The sequence below is a fragment of the Aphidius gifuensis genome, linkage group LG4 (genome assembly GCF_014905175.1).
Source record: "Aphidius gifuensis isolate YNYX2018 linkage group LG4, ASM1490517v1, whole genome shotgun sequence".
NCBI classification, from domain to species: Eukaryota; Metazoa; Arthropoda; class Insecta; order Hymenoptera; family Braconidae; genus Aphidius; species Aphidius gifuensis.
In genome coordinates, this window is record NC_057791.1 from 25,160,543 (window position 1) to 25,177,227 (window position 16,685).

General features: G+C 26.9%; 5 protein-coding genes across 7 annotated transcripts in view; 3 read left to right on the forward strand and 2 right to left on the reverse strand.

The window, feature by feature from the left end:
- LOC122855989 (serine/threonine-protein kinase Warts-like) overlaps positions 1–2,517 on the forward strand; it is a 6,980-nt gene extending 4,463 nt beyond the window's left edge. For both annotated transcript variants that reach the window (XM_044157716.1, XM_044157717.1), the window contains 3 exons: positions 1–317; positions 383–660; positions 727–2,517. The exon at positions 1–317 is cut by the window's left edge. In XM_044157716.1, the coding sequence (XP_044013651.1) occupies positions 1–317; positions 383–660; positions 727–1,164 (1,033 nt within the window). In that variant the 3' untranslated portion in view covers positions 1,165–2,517. The remainder of the gene's footprint in view (positions 318–382; positions 661–726) is intronic.
- Positions 2,518–3,100: 583 nt separating this feature from the next.
- Positions 3,101–4,013, reverse strand: LOC122855991 (28S ribosomal protein S10, mitochondrial). The gene is made up of 5 exons (XM_044157720.1): positions 3,981–4,013; positions 3,816–3,899; positions 3,615–3,742; positions 3,336–3,537; positions 3,101–3,266 (listed from the first exon to the last, which is right to left on the reverse strand). Exons 1-5 carry the CDS (start codon positions 3,993–3,995, stop codon positions 3,219–3,221), a joined length of 477 nt encoding a protein of 158 aa, XP_044013655.1. The 5' UTR covers positions 3,996–4,013; the 3' UTR covers positions 3,101–3,218.
- A 344-nt stretch (positions 4,014–4,357) lies between these two features.
- Positions 4,358–5,189, forward strand: LOC122855996 (mitochondrial pyruvate carrier 1). Its single transcript, XM_044157741.1, has 3 exons — positions 4,358–4,539; positions 4,627–4,727; positions 4,838–5,189. The coding sequence occupies exons 1-3, from the start codon at positions 4,484–4,486 to the stop codon at positions 5,011–5,013; spliced, it is 333 nt and encodes a 110-aa protein (XP_044013676.1). The 5' UTR covers positions 4,358–4,483; the 3' UTR covers positions 5,014–5,189.
- A 345-nt stretch (positions 5,190–5,534) lies between these two features.
- The window catches only part of LOC122855994 (heterogeneous nuclear ribonucleoprotein R), a 29,130-nt gene continuing 17,979 nt past the window's right edge, over positions 5,535–16,685 (forward strand). For both annotated transcript variants that reach the window (XM_044157731.1, XM_044157732.1), the window contains exon 1: positions 5,535–5,686. In XM_044157731.1, coding sequence (XP_044013666.1) covers positions 5,644–5,686 — 43 coding nt within the window. In that variant the 5' untranslated portion in view covers positions 5,535–5,643. The remainder of the gene's footprint in view (positions 5,687–16,685) is intronic.
- On the reverse strand, positions 5,688–10,166 carry LOC122855995. Its single transcript, XM_044157740.1, has 10 exons — positions 9,216–10,166; positions 9,023–9,141; positions 8,817–8,961; positions 8,151–8,280; positions 7,906–8,071; positions 7,294–7,833; positions 7,073–7,229; positions 6,700–6,831; positions 6,336–6,453; positions 5,688–6,271 (listed from the first exon to the last, which is right to left on the reverse strand). The coding sequence occupies exons 1-10, from the start codon at positions 9,860–9,862 to the stop codon at positions 6,011–6,013; spliced, it is 2,415 nt and encodes an 804-aa protein (XP_044013675.1). The 5' UTR covers positions 9,863–10,166; the 3' UTR covers positions 5,688–6,010.

Here is a 16,685-nt window from a genome sequence, read left to right on the forward strand (position 1 = left end):
TGATAATGAATGGGTTGTTAAACTTTATTATTCATTTCAAGATAGAGAATATCTTTATTTTGTTATGGATTATATACCTGGTGGTGATTTAATGGCATTACTTATTAAATTTAGTATATTTCAAGAATCATTAGCTCAATTTTATATTGCTGAATTAACATGTGCTGTTGAAAGTGTACATAAAATGGGATTTATACATCGTGATATTAAACCAGATAATATTCTCATTGATCGTGATGGACATATTAAATTAACTGATTTTGGATTGTGTACTGGTTTTCGATGGACTCACAATTCAAAGTATTACCAACAAAATGGCAAGTTGAACATAAACATGATAATTATTAACTTGATTTATTTATATTTATTTATATTTCAACAGGACATGGTAGACAGGATTCAATGGATCCATCTGATGATTGGGGCAATGAATGTCATTGTAATTTAAAAAAACCATTAGAAAGAAGACGACAAAGAGAACATGCTAGATGTTTAGCTCATTCATTAGTTGGTACACCAAATTACATTGCTCCTGAAGTATTACAAAGAATTGGTTATACTCAACTTTGTGATTGGTGGAGTGTTGGTGTTATATTATATGAAATGTTAGTTGGAGCACCACCATTTCATGCAAATACACCAGCTGAAACTCAATACAAGGTTTGATTATTTATTCAAAAATTTTATAACTTGATAATTTATTAAAAATTAATTATTATTATTTAGGTAATCAATTGGGAAAAATCACTACGTATACCAAGACAAGCAAATTTATCACAACCAAGCAAAGATTTAATATTAAAATTATGCACTGGTGCAGAAAATCGCCTTGGTAAAAATGCTGATGAAGTTAAAAATCATCCATTTTTTTCAAATATTGATTTTGAAGCTGGTTTACGTCATCAAACAGCACCATATATACCAATTATTAAATTTCCAACAGATACTAGTAATTTTGATCCAGTTGATTCACATAATATACAAAATTCTGAATCAACTGATTCACGTGATGCTAATCGTTCAATCGTTGATATTGGTCCAATTCATGGATTTTTTGAATTTACATTTCGTCGTTTTTTTGATGATGGTGGAGGTCCTTCAAGTTCATTTAATAATAGAGTTAATTTGGATGAAAATGATAATCAGGGACCTGTTTACGTATGACATTAGGTTTTTGTCCGGACATGAAAATTAAATTAAACACTTTTCATCATCATCTTCATTATCTTTATCATCTTAATCATCTTTTTCATCTTCATAATCATTATCATCATTTTTATCATTTTAATTATTATACATAGTGAAAAATCATTGTATTTATTTTGTCCGGACTAGACTTACATATGGCAACAACTTTGTGTTAAACAAAAAATTTAAAAAAAATTTTTTAAATAAAACAAAGATAGGAAGTGAGAAATAATAATAATATTAATTAAATAAAATAGAAATATATTCAAATAATAAAATGAGGGAATTAAAAAAAAAAAAAAAAGTGCGCGTTTGTGTGTTTTATCGAGTACTGTGATATTGCAGATAATTAGCTTAAATGTGTGGCTTAAAAAATCTAAACTCGGTTTTATTTATTGCTTTTCTGTTTTTTTCTTTTTTTTTTATATTAAAAAAAAAATGATAAATAGATAGATACGTCTAATATATATATTTATATGGCAATTATTATTGTTATTAGACGTTTTAATTAATTGTTATTAATTATTAATTATTGATTAATTAATAATCTTAATTAATAATAATTTGTATAGAAGAAAAATTAAACTAAATTAGCCGTAATGTTTTCATTGTAGATTTTTTTTTTTTTTCTTTTTGCCACTAAGCACATGTATTTTGCTACATAATGTCAATTAATATTTTTTATTTATATACAACAATAATATTCAACTGTGGCAATTTATATGGTTTAGAAATTAATTTTTTTAGAAAAAAAAAAAAAAAAAGTGTGCCTTTATAATTGATAATTGATAAACTTTGCACTTGCATCAAATGAAGGACAAATACAATTAGGAAATATATTTTTCATGTGTACAAATGTAAGATTTATTATAAAAAAAAGAAAATCACTAGGCCTTCTTTTTGATGAAAAAAAAAAAATTGCAGTGTAGATAATTTAACAATTTTAATTATTTGAAATATCGACAATAATATTGTTTAACGTATGCTTGTGTAAATGACGAATGTCAATGATTATTAATTAATGTGAGTGTGTCTCTATTTTTATTTAAACAAAAAAAAAAAAAAATATAGAATGATTAAAATATTTTAATAATGGGGCAGTTGGTTATGAGGATCGAGTCTCAAAAGAGTCAAGCTTTTTATTATTTACAATTATTAAGTATATATCACGAGCAAGAACAAATAATTAGAAAACAAATTATTAAATTATAAATAATAAAGATGTCATATTTTCATATATATCATGTACACAATTAGTAGCTCTAGATAAATCTGATAAAAAAAAAATTAAAACAAGTACCTTTGCCTTAAACAATTGCCTTGAGAAAACAAATTTAGTTGTAAACACCTTGTATTTTTCCAAACTCCGACAGTTTGCCACTCAGCGTCAATGTCCACCAGTGAGCCAAACTCAGTTTACCTTTTTCCTTACCAAACCCGTTAACCCACCCAGTTGAAACCCGTTTTTTACTTGCCAAAACCTTTACTTTAAGTCTTCAAAGTCTTTATCCCTAATTATTATTATTATTTCCTGCTTTATCCTGACCTGACTATTTTCTTAAGTAAATTTAATAATAAGAAATGATAAACAATAACTGAAACAATAATAAATTAAAAATAATAATAATAAGATGATTCATATAAGCTGGGTCTTTTTAGGTACATATTATATATTATATGGAAAAAAAAACAAAAAACAAAAAACATGTAAATATATAATTGAATGTGTGTGTTTAAATTAAAATTATCTTTAATATAATGCTTAATATGTTGTATTATTATTAATTGTTATTAACTTTTAATTCAAATCAACAAACAAGTCAATAACGAAAAAAACAATCATATAAAAAAACAAATGTATTTTATGTTGTTGATATTATTTTTAAAAAAAATTAATTTCCTCAAATAATTTTATAATGGGTCTAAAGAAAATATAAAATTTTTGTTGTAGTAAATTTATTTTATTATTTTTAACTTATTACTACCAGTGTGACACGTCATTTTATAACAAATATTTATTTAGTTTTTAATTAACTTGGTGGTACACATATTGATTCTGGTAATCTTTGGATTTCAACCTGAAAAAAAAATCAAACAATTATTATTATTGTTGTAATTATTGTTTTTAAATTAAATTTAGGTATTACCTTTGTGACTTTCATGGCAACACCTTCTGGCAAATTTCTTTGTAAATATTCAAGAAATGTATCAGCAGTTGATTGGGTTAATCTGAAGAAATCAAGATATCTAAAATGTGTTCTCATTTCATATTGTACACGATGTTTTTTGTGAACATGAGCTGATTTTAATACTGTCCAACGATAAAAATTTGGTTTATTTGGAGCAACGCTAAAAACAAAAAAAAAAAAAAATTTAATTAATCATACAACAACAACAACAATAATAATATAATTATTTAAACATACTTTCTGCCAACAGTTATTCCCAAATGTGATGCTGCTGTTGTTGAAAATATTCCATAACTTTTTAATACAGCTGGATCATTTCCTTTGACTTCAATTTCAAGTTTTTTAAATAACTTGTCATAAACTGGCTAGAATATTATTATAAATTATTTACTTGTTTATTATATTTTAATATTATTATTATTATTATTAATTATTTACTTTTTCGGTTGAAGGAACATCAGTAGAAAAGAGCCGGTTAACAACAGGTCTTGTTGGATTAGCACTTTTGATGACACTAAATATCTAGACATGCCAAAATTTATTTATTTATTTATGATAATTATTACTTGTTTTATTATTATTATTGTTAATAATAATACTTACTTTTGACATAAACATTATTACTATTTTGTAATTATTTACTTGTTTATTTATTAGCAATTAAATTAACTTTTATAAAATCATTAAGGTTAACTCTTGATGATGAATTATTTTTATTCTAATTTTCCATAAACAAAGTCAATTGTTTATTTATTTATACATACGATATATTTTTATATATTTAAAAAATTATTTAACAATCCTAATTTGCACTAATTTGTTGCCAATTAATTGTTATAAAATGTGTGTGTGTGTGTTTTTTTTTTATTCTTTTATTTATTTATAAAAAAAAATTGAAAAAAACTCTAGCGGTTTTGAAACGAACTGCAATCAGATGATTTCCATTTTCCCCTCCTTGCTCGTCTCTAAATAATTAATAATAATAATAATAATATCAAGTTGCAATATAAATTACAACAAGCATACATAATATTACAACAATTATAAAATTTCAAGTGTTTGATATATTTTTCGTTACAACAAATAGATTTATTTAGAAAATAAAAATGAATAGAATAGTTAGAAGTTTGAGAAGCAAAGAGACTCGTGATTATATCATGAGGTAAGCCAAATTAAATATTTTAAAAAATAAACAATTATACCTACTTATTATTATTAATTATTAAATAACTTTACATGAATTATTTAGCACACATTTTTGGGGACCAGTTGCTAATTGGGGTATTCCAATAGCAGCAATTGCTGATATTCGTCGTGATCCAAATTTTATCAGTGGAAAAATGACAATTGGTTTGTAATATTTGTATTATTATAATTTATAAATAATAATTAGGTATTGATAAATCAATGAGTCAGCTTTTTATAATTAATAATTGTTATTTATTTATTTTAATTTACAGCACTTTGTCTTTATTCAGCAATGTTTATGCGTTTTGCTATAAAAGTTGAGCCAAGAAATCTTTTGCTTTTTGCATGTCATTTAACAAATGAAGGAGCACAATTGACCCAGGGCTATCGTTTTATAAATCATCATTATCTTGGTGGTAAAAAACAGGGTCAAGATGAGACTGATTAATACAACTATTCAACAATTTCAATAATATCAAAAGCTGAATCTTGTTACATGTACAATTTAACTGAACAACTTTAATAATTACTTCATATAAATTAATTTTTCAAAATATTATTATTATCATTGTTATGTAGATATTGTGAGTAATTAAATTCTCTACAAGAAAAAAAAAAAAAAAACGAGTACTTTCTGTTTTGCATTTGTTTTTTTTTTTATTTTTTCAATTAAATTTTATTTATATTTTCTTGATTTAAAATTTAAAATAGTATATCATTATGATTATTGACATTTTAATAATTTATATTTTAACATTCATATCAATTTATTTTATTTTAATATTGATACTTGTTTATTTAAAATATTCAATTGCAGATAATCATCACAATTTATAAACAAAAAAAGAAATAAAATTTATAAAATAATAATAATAATGATGGTGTCATTGGCAACGATGCTTTTTTGTTTTTTTTTTTCGTTATTTATTATGAAAAAAAAAAAAACAAATGTTAAAAAACAATCAGCCATTGGCACAATTGATTCAAGTCATCATTTGAAAATTAATTAATTTGACACTAAAATTAATAAATTAACTAAAATTCAAAGGATTTAATCTGGAGAATATTGAAGATCGTCATGGAGGATAAGGATCCAAAGATAAAAACATTTACCATAATACGTGAGTTTAAAAATTATTTATTAATATAATATATCGTTTTTAAAAAAAGTTACAAATCAAATCGCACCTATGATAGATAGTTTTTTTTTAAAGCTTAAAATTAAAATGTATAAATATTTCATTTGAACAAAAAAATTGTACTGACATTATTATCAATAGTCGTGTATTTGGACGGATTTATTGATATTCATTTAAAATTAATAATTTCATTGAGAAAAGTAATAGTAAAAAAAATATTACCCTCTGGACGGATGGATTATTGATATGTTTTTCTCAATAAACATAATTTAATCACATAATATAAAATTAAAATTGTTAAAAAAATTATTTGCAATAATGACATAAAAGCCATGCAATACCAGCTAAAATAAGTAACCAACTGGATCGTAGACCAGCTGCTCCAGCTAAACGACACTTGAACATGTCAAATTTATTTGGCTTATCTTGAACAAGATGATTGAATTCAGACTCGAGAATTTGTCCATCAAAATATGTTATCAAATCTTCATATGGATATTCAAAGCCTTGTTTGCATTCGCATTTGTAACCACCCGGATAAAAACCTCTTCCCAATAGTGGTACACACTAATATAATAATAATTTTATTAGTTTCATTCAATAAGCATGTTGATTATAATGATTAACTTACATATGATGATTTTTTATCACATTTGTGAGTTCCTTTAAATGCATTTGGTACATAAAATGCATCATCACATTGATTAATATCAAGTGTTAATAAATCCATAGTTACAGCAACAACACCTCTGTAAAAATTAAAATATTTTTATTCTTTTCTTTTTTTGTCTATCATCATCATCATCCCTAATGTGATGTATTTTATATTATTTTTTTTAAATATTAAAATATATTATTATTTCTCAAATACATGAAAAATCATTTCATTTGTAAACTGGTTTTGTATCAAACTATCTCACACATAAAAAAAAAAAACATTTTGTACGACCCCCCACATGAGAATCATATATTATAATATTCTTGGTAATACTCACTTGAATTCCAGTTTAGCCTTGAGACTGTCCCAGCCAAAAAATGGGGATGCATAGGTAATTACCCATTTATTCACTTTGCCGTTACAATCGAAATAAGGAGTTGTCCAATGTCCATGGTTCAGGTTTGCTGCCCTAAATAACACAAGATAACCCGCCCGTTTCGATCCATTAAAATAAATAAATTCAATAAAAAAAAAAAAAAAAAAACAAAAAAAACTTTATTGCTCAAGGGAAGATGTTCTTCACCTCAAACCATAATCCTTTTATTCCACCAGTCATTTCATTTCATTTTTGAGGGGCTTTATTTTATTTTATTTTTTATATTGTTATTTTCTCACAATAAAATGTTTTTTTTTTTTTTATTTTTTCTCACCTGTAAAATGTTGGATAGTGTTCGTATTGATTTCTGTGCTCTCCAGTTTCATTAAAACGCATGTGAATTTTTAAAAAATATTTTTCTAATTCATCAAAATTTGTTGCCCATCTTTGTTGTAAAAATTTAAACCATGGTTGATTTGTATAAACGACATCTGTTGATATTTAATTATTAATTATAGTTGATAAATTTTATTTTTCTTTTTTTTTTCAACTTACCTGTTGAATTTAAACGTGCTAAATCTTCAACATTTAATTTTCTTGCATTAATATTTTCTTTCCATGCATATGGAGCAAAAAATGTTCTATTTGTAAATTTATTACGATCCCAGTATGTACCAGCAGACCATATTTTAGTATCACCAAGTAACAAAGCCAATGTTTCACCAATCATTTGATCCTCAGTCAGTGGACTATCAGCAACACGTTTACCAGAATAAACTTCATGTGGATCTGATATTTGTAAAAATGCACTTATAAAATTAGCCAATCTTGTTGCCATTTTTGCTTCATTTTCAAAAAATTCAGATGATCCATAGCCAATATCACCATGTAATGTCAATTGATTTTTAGTAAATTCTTTACAATTATCTTTATTAACACCAAGTACAAAATTCATAGCTTGTTCAATATTTATTTTTTGAGCTTGTAATGATTCTGGACCAGTTGAATAATTTTGATACTCGTAATGTTTTTCTAAATATTTATTTTTAATAGCTCTTGTTGAATTTTCCAATTTTGTTGGTAGCTTATGTATCCCTTGATGAAAAAATAATAAATAAATTAAATTACAATTACAATTACAATAAAGTTAAATTAAAATAAACTTACATCCAATTTTTGAACATTCAAAACCATTGTAAAATTCTTCTTGTGTTGAACGTTCAAGTATCTCACCAAGATACGGTCGACGATAAATATTTGGCAATCTGTAGCCTGGCTTACATCTGCATTGATAACCACCACGTCTAAATCCCCAGCCATGCAACGGTTCACACTGTCAATTAAAAAATTTAATCATTAATATTATATATATTAATAAATCAAAGACAATTATTTTAAATAAAAATATTTACTTCAGTATTTTGTTCTTTGCATTTAGCTGTTGAGACAAATCTATTGGCATCAATATTACCATTTGCCTTTGGACACTGATTAATATCAATTCTTTCAAAATCCATTTCCATAACAGTTGCAGCTGTATATCTAAACAAACGATTATTTAAAAAATAAAAAAATCTCTAAAGGTATTCTTATCTTGACAAGAAATAAAAGCAAAAGTATTTAATCCACATAGTCACGCTCTTTACTACGTTAAAAAGATTTTTTTTTTCGTCAAGGATAATATAATAATATTATCCTTTCTTCTTGGTCTTTACTTTATTTTTATTTTATTTTATTTTTTTTTATCATTTATATAATGTATATTGTTGTAAAGCGACCACGAGATATCCTCCCCTGTTGCATACTCGTTTGACCAGGGGTTAAGTTAAGACCCCCCTAGATGTGAATTTATTATTATGTGAATAAATGATCAATATGATTTCATATGTGATAGCCAAGAGAAAAATAATTCATCTGACAACGGGTCAATGTAAAATTATTTTTCTTTAAAACATGTTGATGAACATCATATATAAACATCTGTTAAATATTTTTTGTTATGAGAGTAATATGAGTAACAAGTTTTTCACAAGAAAAATTTCTTGATAATAAAAAAATAAATATAAATTTTCACTAACGTGGGATATTCAATGTGACGAAAACCTGTATGACGAGGATAAATATCGACAATAGGAACAACAGCAGCAACTAGCCAACGGTTCGATCTGTGACAATCAAAATATGGCTTTGTCCATTTAACTGGTCCAGGATTTTCCTCAGCGCCTGTGAAAATAATTTATTTTATTATATGCATCAATGCAATATAAATTATAAATGCACTTACCACGTGGTCCATGAAATGAAAAAGTTTCATTTGTATTATTTGCATATCTTATTTGAATTTGATAAGTTGTTTTTGTGTCGTGTCTTTTGTCTGGATTATCTGGTAGCCATGCCTTGTACCTTGGGAAAATTATTTTTAAAAAATAAATAAATGAATAATATAATTTATATGCTTATTTACTTGATATATTTACCAGTGATTTATACGATAGTCATCAGCAGTGTAATCAAGACTTGGACTACCTTGTGGAAATGCACCAAGATCTTCAACAATAAATGTATTTCTTGTTGATATCCTTTCTAAATGTACTGGATCATTAAAATCATCAGATCTAAATGTTCTTGGTGCAAATCTTGGCATTGTTTTATTAAAAAAACCACGATAACTTGGTGAATATGATGTATTTGGTGAAAAATAAACAGCAGATGCATTGATATGTTGATTTGTTGATACATCAGCAACAGATGATAAAAAATAATACATCATACCAGGATCATATGTATCATTTATTGCTGGTCTTATGAATCTTGATTGTAATATATAACTCCAAAAAAATGATCTACTTAATGCCATATTATGAAGATGTACCAAAGCAGTTCTATTTGGAAATACTGGATTAACATTGATATCTTTGATATCTGGTAAATGTGATACAGAATCATCTGGCAAAAATAAATCTCCTAAATGTTGAATTTCACAATTATCAGATGTCACCTTGTCCATTCGCATTTTAATTTCATCAAATGCATCTCTTGGTTGCCATTCAAATTGTCCGACAACGCCCAGCAAAAAACTTGCTACGATAATAATGCTTTTTGTTATTCCACAATGTGTCAACATTTTTTATTTTTTTATAGTAAATTTTAACAGTACAAAACAACGTTTTCCAATTATTAAAATAACAACAACAACTACACCAAAAACACCATCAACAATTTTATAATTATAAATATTTCTTATTTAAATTTTTCTATCGTTTCCATTTTAAATATATTTCGAAAAAAAACACTTGTTAGAAATTGTCAAAAAAATATATATAATATATTAAGTTTATTAAGGCGTCGGCGTGATGGTGTGTTGTCGAGTTGTAGACTTGTAGCGTGCACCCACTACTTCCACCACCAACATAAACACGCCCTGGATTAAAACCAGCACATACTGTTGTTGTGACGTAGCTGTTGTATAAATGTATATTTTGTATAGTCAATTTAACTTGACTCCCATTCACCTTGCTCTTTTTTTATTTCATGTTTTTTTAACATATAGGTAAAGATGAAAAAAAATTAATAAATGCTGAATAAACTAGGTAAATTTATTAATTAATATTATACAGATAGAAATATCTTGTAGTAAAATTAGTGCATTAGCCCCACCCTAATTATGACAATGGTCAATGATGATGATGATGATGATGATCATAATGAGAAGGAGTTGAGTTGAGTCATCAACATTATATGAATCATCAAGAATAAGTACATATTTTTCATCAGTAAATTAATAATCAGCAGTAGCAAGAGAAAGAGAGAGAGAAAAAAATTCAATAAAAATATATATGTATAGAATTGAGAAAATAAAAAAATGTTAGAGTGGTCATGGACCGGAAAGGATAGACTATAGCAAGATATAAAAAAAATAATAATAATTAAAAAAAAAAAAAAAAAAAACAAACTAATTAAATCAATATACAAATATTAAATTTATCTCTAATTAATCATTTATATTTTTGGTATATTTATGTAAAATTAAACTCATCATGATGATGATTTTTATTTTTCTTGTGAATGTAGTAGACCCTCTGGTGGCAGCTGCCCCCTTTACCCAACTTGATCTATGCATGTGACACACAAACATACACACACATACGCATAGACATGTGTAATTCATGATTCCGTGACGATTACCTTTTTGAATTTACTTTTTATTTTACTACTACAACAACTTATATTCATCATTTCCTTTTATTGTATTTATTTTTTAACGAAAAAGAGAAAAAAAAAATTAAAACTTCCGTTATAATAATAATAATAACAATGAAAATAGGCAGTTTGGTAAACTGTACTAAATCTATGGCCCCTCTTAACGTAATATATAATAACGATCATCGTCATCATCATCATCATCATCAACACAGTATGTACAATTGCACAATTGCACATATGCACATTATTGCATTTACAATTGAAATGCACGTCTGGAAAAATTTTTTTTCAACTCGTTTTTCCTATTGTCCAATATATTACATTGTACGAATACGTTAAAGGGGGTCCAAGTGCACTTCATTCTACTACTACTGCTACCCTATGTACACACAATAATAATTTCAAAAAATACATAATAATAATAGTGATAACAATAGTATAATTGTAATATTGAAAAAGAAAAAAAAAGTATTAAAAATAATCGGAAAAAGGTCAATGTCCCAATAATGTAAAATATTATTTTTTATATGAACTCGTTTTTCGTTAGTTTAAACAAATGATGTGTTTCGAGAAAAAAAAAAAAAAAAAAAACCACAAAAATATGCAGAAAATGAAATAATATTTCAAGTATATAATAAAGTAAAAAAATTAAAAACAGGTATACGCAGATAAAAGAAAAATAAAAACGAAAGGGATGACTTTGCTTTTGCGAATATATTTTTTAAATTTTTTTACTCCGGATGTTCCCAGACACTGTATTACTTGAAATAATATAAAAAAAAAGGGGTGAACAAGTAAAAATACAAGTAAACAGAAATAAAAATAAAAACGAGGAAAAGAGTTCGCGGTGACTTAATACGAGAAGACATAACATTTAGCCAGTTATTGTGATGCTTATGAGGAGGATATAGCGCCCCGTTCCAGCAACGACACGACAACGACCCCCTGTCGACAGGGGAATAAAAATAAAAAAAAAATAATTCGTATATATCTATGTTGCGTTGAGCTACGATATAGCTAGAGTAATGTGTAATGCACTATTTTCAAACCAAGACGACCTTTGTCACCCCATATATTTTTTTGTACATCAGGTTCACCAATGCCAATCTCCCCCATTACATATACAAATAAATTAAAAAAGTGAAGGAGAAAATATCAAAGACGAAATAAAGAATTTTCTCATACAAGACGAGTTTCATGCAAGGTCCAGCATCAAACAGCAGAACCAGCAGAACAAGGGAGCCCAGTTAAAGGGGGATATTTTTACCTTCAGGACGAGTTGCTGGGGGTCTTTTTAAAACATATATTTCTTTCTTACTCTTGTATTATTATGTTTTTTTTTTTTTTTTTTTTGGCTAATACTTGCACAAAACACCTATATGGTCAGTCGAAAATATCATGAGAAAATAGTGTCCTGTCTTTATTGTGTGTTTGTTTCATATATCTACATTGTCTTTTTTTCTATATATCATATAGAAATATTATTACGATGTCTTTCAGCATTGCGTCAACTCATCTTTTACATGTGTATGCGTATGTGTATGTGTGTATCTCTCACATGTCATATGATGCTATGGCATGTCCCCTCTTCCTCCCTCTCAACCCTCTAAATTTATCTCTGCATGTCAAATATACATATTATGAATTTACGTGGGAAACAAGTGCAGATGGTTTTACACATTGTGCGTATACTTGATGATGATAAAAAAATTAAAAAAAAAAGTATTCTAGTATACATACAATATACTTATAAGGTGGACTAAAGAGAAAAAACATTAAAAGATATTATTATACTTGTGCATTTGGTCAAATATAATCGGATGATTTCTTCTTCTTTTTTTTTTTTTTTTTAAATATACATTTGACAGTTGTTTTTTTGTCCTTTTATAATCTATGTAAATTATATCATTCTTTGATAAAAATTTTATCTTTTCTATTCTTCCAAATCCAAAGAAATCTAAAATATATAATAAATCAATCAATTTTTATATTTTTTTATTTTTACACTGCAGCCAGCAGTTATATCGACTTGTGAGCTTGAACTTTTTATATTTATATTTGATATATTTTTTATCTGTGCTTTTAAATAGATATATACGTGTGTGTGTGTGTGTGTGTATTCATTTTTTAATCAATATTATAATGCAAAAGTTGAGGCAATGAATGACAACGAAGCCATATAAATATTTAAAATTTTAAATATACTCTGCATGTATTGATGAACATGTGTCGATGGCCTCACAATGAGATTACTTGCAATCGTCTCGTCATCATATATATATTTATTACAGACATCAGAAATGAATAAATATCAAAAAAGAAAAAAAAAACACTTGTTAAATTGATTTTTTTAAATAAAATATTTATAATTATTATAAATTAGTAATATTTTATTATAAAAATATGAAATCATGTTCCCAGGCTGCTGCACGTATTTTGATGGGGTTGTTGCATATGCATTTACATGTGGCTGCATCAAAAGCATCAAAAGGATGGAGCAAGTAGAAAAAAATAAAAAAAATAAAAGGATAAAGATTATGTGAAAAAGACGAGAATGAATATTTGCAAGTAATACGAAACGCAGTTCGTTGCATCGAGTCTAAAATTCAGACGATGATTTTTTTTTTTTTTTTATTCTTTTGCAATTTTTTTTTTGAAATTTTTTTGAGGATACAGGGGACAGCTGTACTCCGCGTTTCTTTATCATCATCATCATCATCATAGTGAGGGTTTTTGGATTTATTTTTTTTTTTCAGAGGGGAAGAAAATATATATAAAGAATTATATCGCTTGCAGAGTATTTTCATGTCCCCACTGCCAAAATAAATAATATGTATGCCTCGTGTGGGTATCAAGGGTTCAAATCCTCTCCCCCTCCCCACCCTCTCTTCCTCTCTTCCTCTCTTGGTGTATATATATCGCCGGAAGCACGTCGGATCTTTTAAATTCTTTATACATGTACATAGCCTCTCCTCTTGTCTTCTCTTTTCTTGGCTGACACCTGTTGCCAATTCTTTTTTGCAATTACGCATGAGACCATGATTTCCCAGAGCTTACTTTGTTGCTTCATTCAAATATCTCTCTCTCTCTCTCTTTTTTTACAAACATTTTGAAAAGATTTGAAAAAAAAAAAATGTATTAACTGTAAATTTTTTTATGCGTTATTTTTGTAATAAATTTTTTAATGAAAAACCATTTTTTTTTTTCATTAAATTTTATCAAAAAGAGAGAGAGTGCTTTGACCAGTGCCTTGTGGCTAAAAAGCTGAAATAAAATTTAAAAAAAAAAAAGACAACTCTGTTTGAATTTTAGCCTCCCACGACAATGCACTCTCTGTTCGGGCATGCAAAAAATTAAAAAATATAAAAAATTTAAAAATGCATTGTACCATTGAACAAAACCTTTGTTTTTTATTTATTTTTTTTTTCGACAAAGTAATTGTGTGAATTATTATATAAAATTTATTTTCATCAAATAATAATAATGAGTAAAAATCAATTGGTAAAAATTTCAATTTACAACTGGAGCATGTGTATATAATATTTGAGTATTTAGGTATTGTTTTTTTTCAAAATGAATAAAATAAGATTTTGTAATTCAATGATAAATGATAATAATAATAATAATAATAATGATAATGAGGAAAGCAGAAAAGTAAGAAACAGGTTTCTGCAAACGCTTCCTATCCCTCTTGTTCTCTCTTGCTCTTTTTTTTTTAATTTTTTAAAAATTTTTTTTTATTCTTTGTCTTTCAATTTCGGCATCGTCTTCGTATAGTTATTGTCGTTCCCAGCCACCCTTCTTTTACTTTTTCTTCATCTCTCTCACTCTCACACTCTCTCTTGTAATTTACTATCTCTGTTTTATATTCTTCTTAATTTTTACTTTTATTTTTTCGCTGTGCGAATGCGCCTCTTGCGATGCACACTCTTTTTATTTTTTTTATTTTTGCTCCTCCAAATCAGGAGTAGAAACAGCAACAGCCAAGATGAGAATATAAGAGACTAACGGAGAGGACTACTCTACTCATGGCCAGGGCCGTACAATATTATTGTTCCCTCTTTTCAATTTATTATTATTATTATTATTATTATTTATAATTTATTTATAATATTGTAATCGACAGCAGTCAACATTTTGGCTATATATAATTTTGTTGTCTTACTATGACATGCCACTACTACTGCATCCATGCATCCGAGTGAACAAGTGAGCGAGAGAATGAGTGAATTTTCTGATGTCTGATCATATGCAGTTTTTATCACTAGAATATTATAATTAATATTTTACTGGATGCAGCAATTGAAGTATTATTTTTTTTATTTATATTTATTTGGAAGTTGTGCGTGACAAGAAACAATGTGATGAAATAAAAATAGGAATTAAGTTTAACCGACTACTATATTTAAGCTGACGAATAAACATACATACATATATATATATATAACTACAAATACATACACATCATTATCATCATCATCATCATCATAAGGCTTCTTTTTTGGTCTTTTTAATATTTCTATTCCGAGGTCAGGCGTCTGCGAATCTTACATAGAATCTCACATGGAGCTCTTTGGTTGAATATATCTATATATATTATTCTAGCTTTACTTTACTCTACTCTACTTTATTTTGTCTTTCTTTGCTGCTCCATTCTGTCTCGGGATTGTCTGGCATTCCAGACTTGGCTAAAATTCGAGTTTAAATATAAAGAACTTTGTCTTTATTTCTCTATTTAAAAAAAAATCAAACAAGTATACGCAATTAAAATTTAATTGTTGAAAATAATTAAGGTAAATCATATATGTATAATAAAAATTAAATTAAAGACAAAAAAAAATATAAAGGTAAGAAAGATGATAATGGTGGATTAGATGAAATTTAAAAAATATATATAAGGGATGATGATGATGATGATGATGATGAAGAAAGTAGGGGATGTGATGGTTGGTTGGATCATAGATCAAGAGGTTGGTCTGTTGTAGTGTTGTTGTGTAGTTGCATAGTTGTATATGTTGTTGATTATAATAGGTGCGAATAAGCGCTTGGCACAGTCCTGGTAAAGGCGGGGCTGCTAGTATATACCGCGAAAAACAGGGGAAACAGTTGAATCGGATTGGATTGGGGCGCAACTCCTGTTCTTTCGTTTAGTAAAATATATCATGATGATGATGATAATATTCGGCTAAAAAAGCCGAAGCCAGGCAAACTGGTTTGGTTTCGCGGGGGCTTGCACCACTGCACCGTTGACTACTCGAGACAGTCCAATTTATGCATCACACGGCTATGTAGGCACCACAAGATACAGGAGGATATTTTAAACAACAAAACATTACCATCTCTGTGCCACTGGACTTTGCGCCATATTCAATCACTGCAATATATATTTAAACACAAAATAAACACTCCAATCAAAAGTTTAAGTTTTTCATCATCAACATCAACAAAGTGCCTCGTTCATGTTATCTTATAATTATATCTGGACAATTTTCTACAGTTTTATCATCAAAATTAGTTTGTGTTGAAAAAAAAAAAAAAAAAACTGCAATTGCAACTGGTGTTTGTTTATTATTATTATTATTATTATATATATTATAAATTATAAATTTTTTTTTTTTTTCGTTTAAACCGTGGACTCAATTATTTTTATCATTATTATATAGATAAACGTTCGGGAGTGTTTAATTTTTTTTAATAATTATTTTGTTTGTTTTTTTTTTTGTTTGTTTGTTTACTTGTTAATG

Coding starts and splice junctions, on each gene's coding strand:
- LOC122855995 (XM_044157740.1), bottom strand. CDS start 9,862: ATGTTGACACATTGTGGAATAACAAAAAGCATTATTATCGTAGCAAGT. Junction 8,962..9,022: donor TTCATTTCATGGACCACGTG/GTAAGTGCATTT, acceptor TTATTTTCACAG/GCGCTGAGGAAAATCCTGGA. Junction 6,832..7,072: donor CACTATCCAACATTTTACAG/GTGAGAAAAAAT, acceptor TGTGTTATTTAG/GGCAGCAAACCTGAACCATG.
- LOC122855991 (XM_044157720.1), bottom strand. Junction 3,743..3,815: donor ATGTTCCTTCAACCGAAAAA/GTAAATAATTAA, acceptor ATAATATTCTAG/CCAGTTTATGACAAGTTATT. Junction 3,267..3,335: donor TTGCCATGAAAGTCACAAAG/GTAATACCTAAA, acceptor TTTTTTTTTCAG/GTTGAAATCCAAAGATTACC.
- LOC122855996 (XM_044157741.1), top strand. CDS start 4,484: ATGAATAGAATAGTTAGAAGTTTGAGAAGCAAAGAGACTCGTGATTAT. Junction 4,540..4,626: donor ACTCGTGATTATATCATGAG/GTAAGCCAAATT, acceptor TGAATTATTTAG/CACACATTTTTGGGGACCAG. Junction 4,728..4,837: donor CAGTGGAAAAATGACAATTG/GTTTGTAATATT, acceptor TTTAATTTACAG/CACTTTGTCTTTATTCAGCA.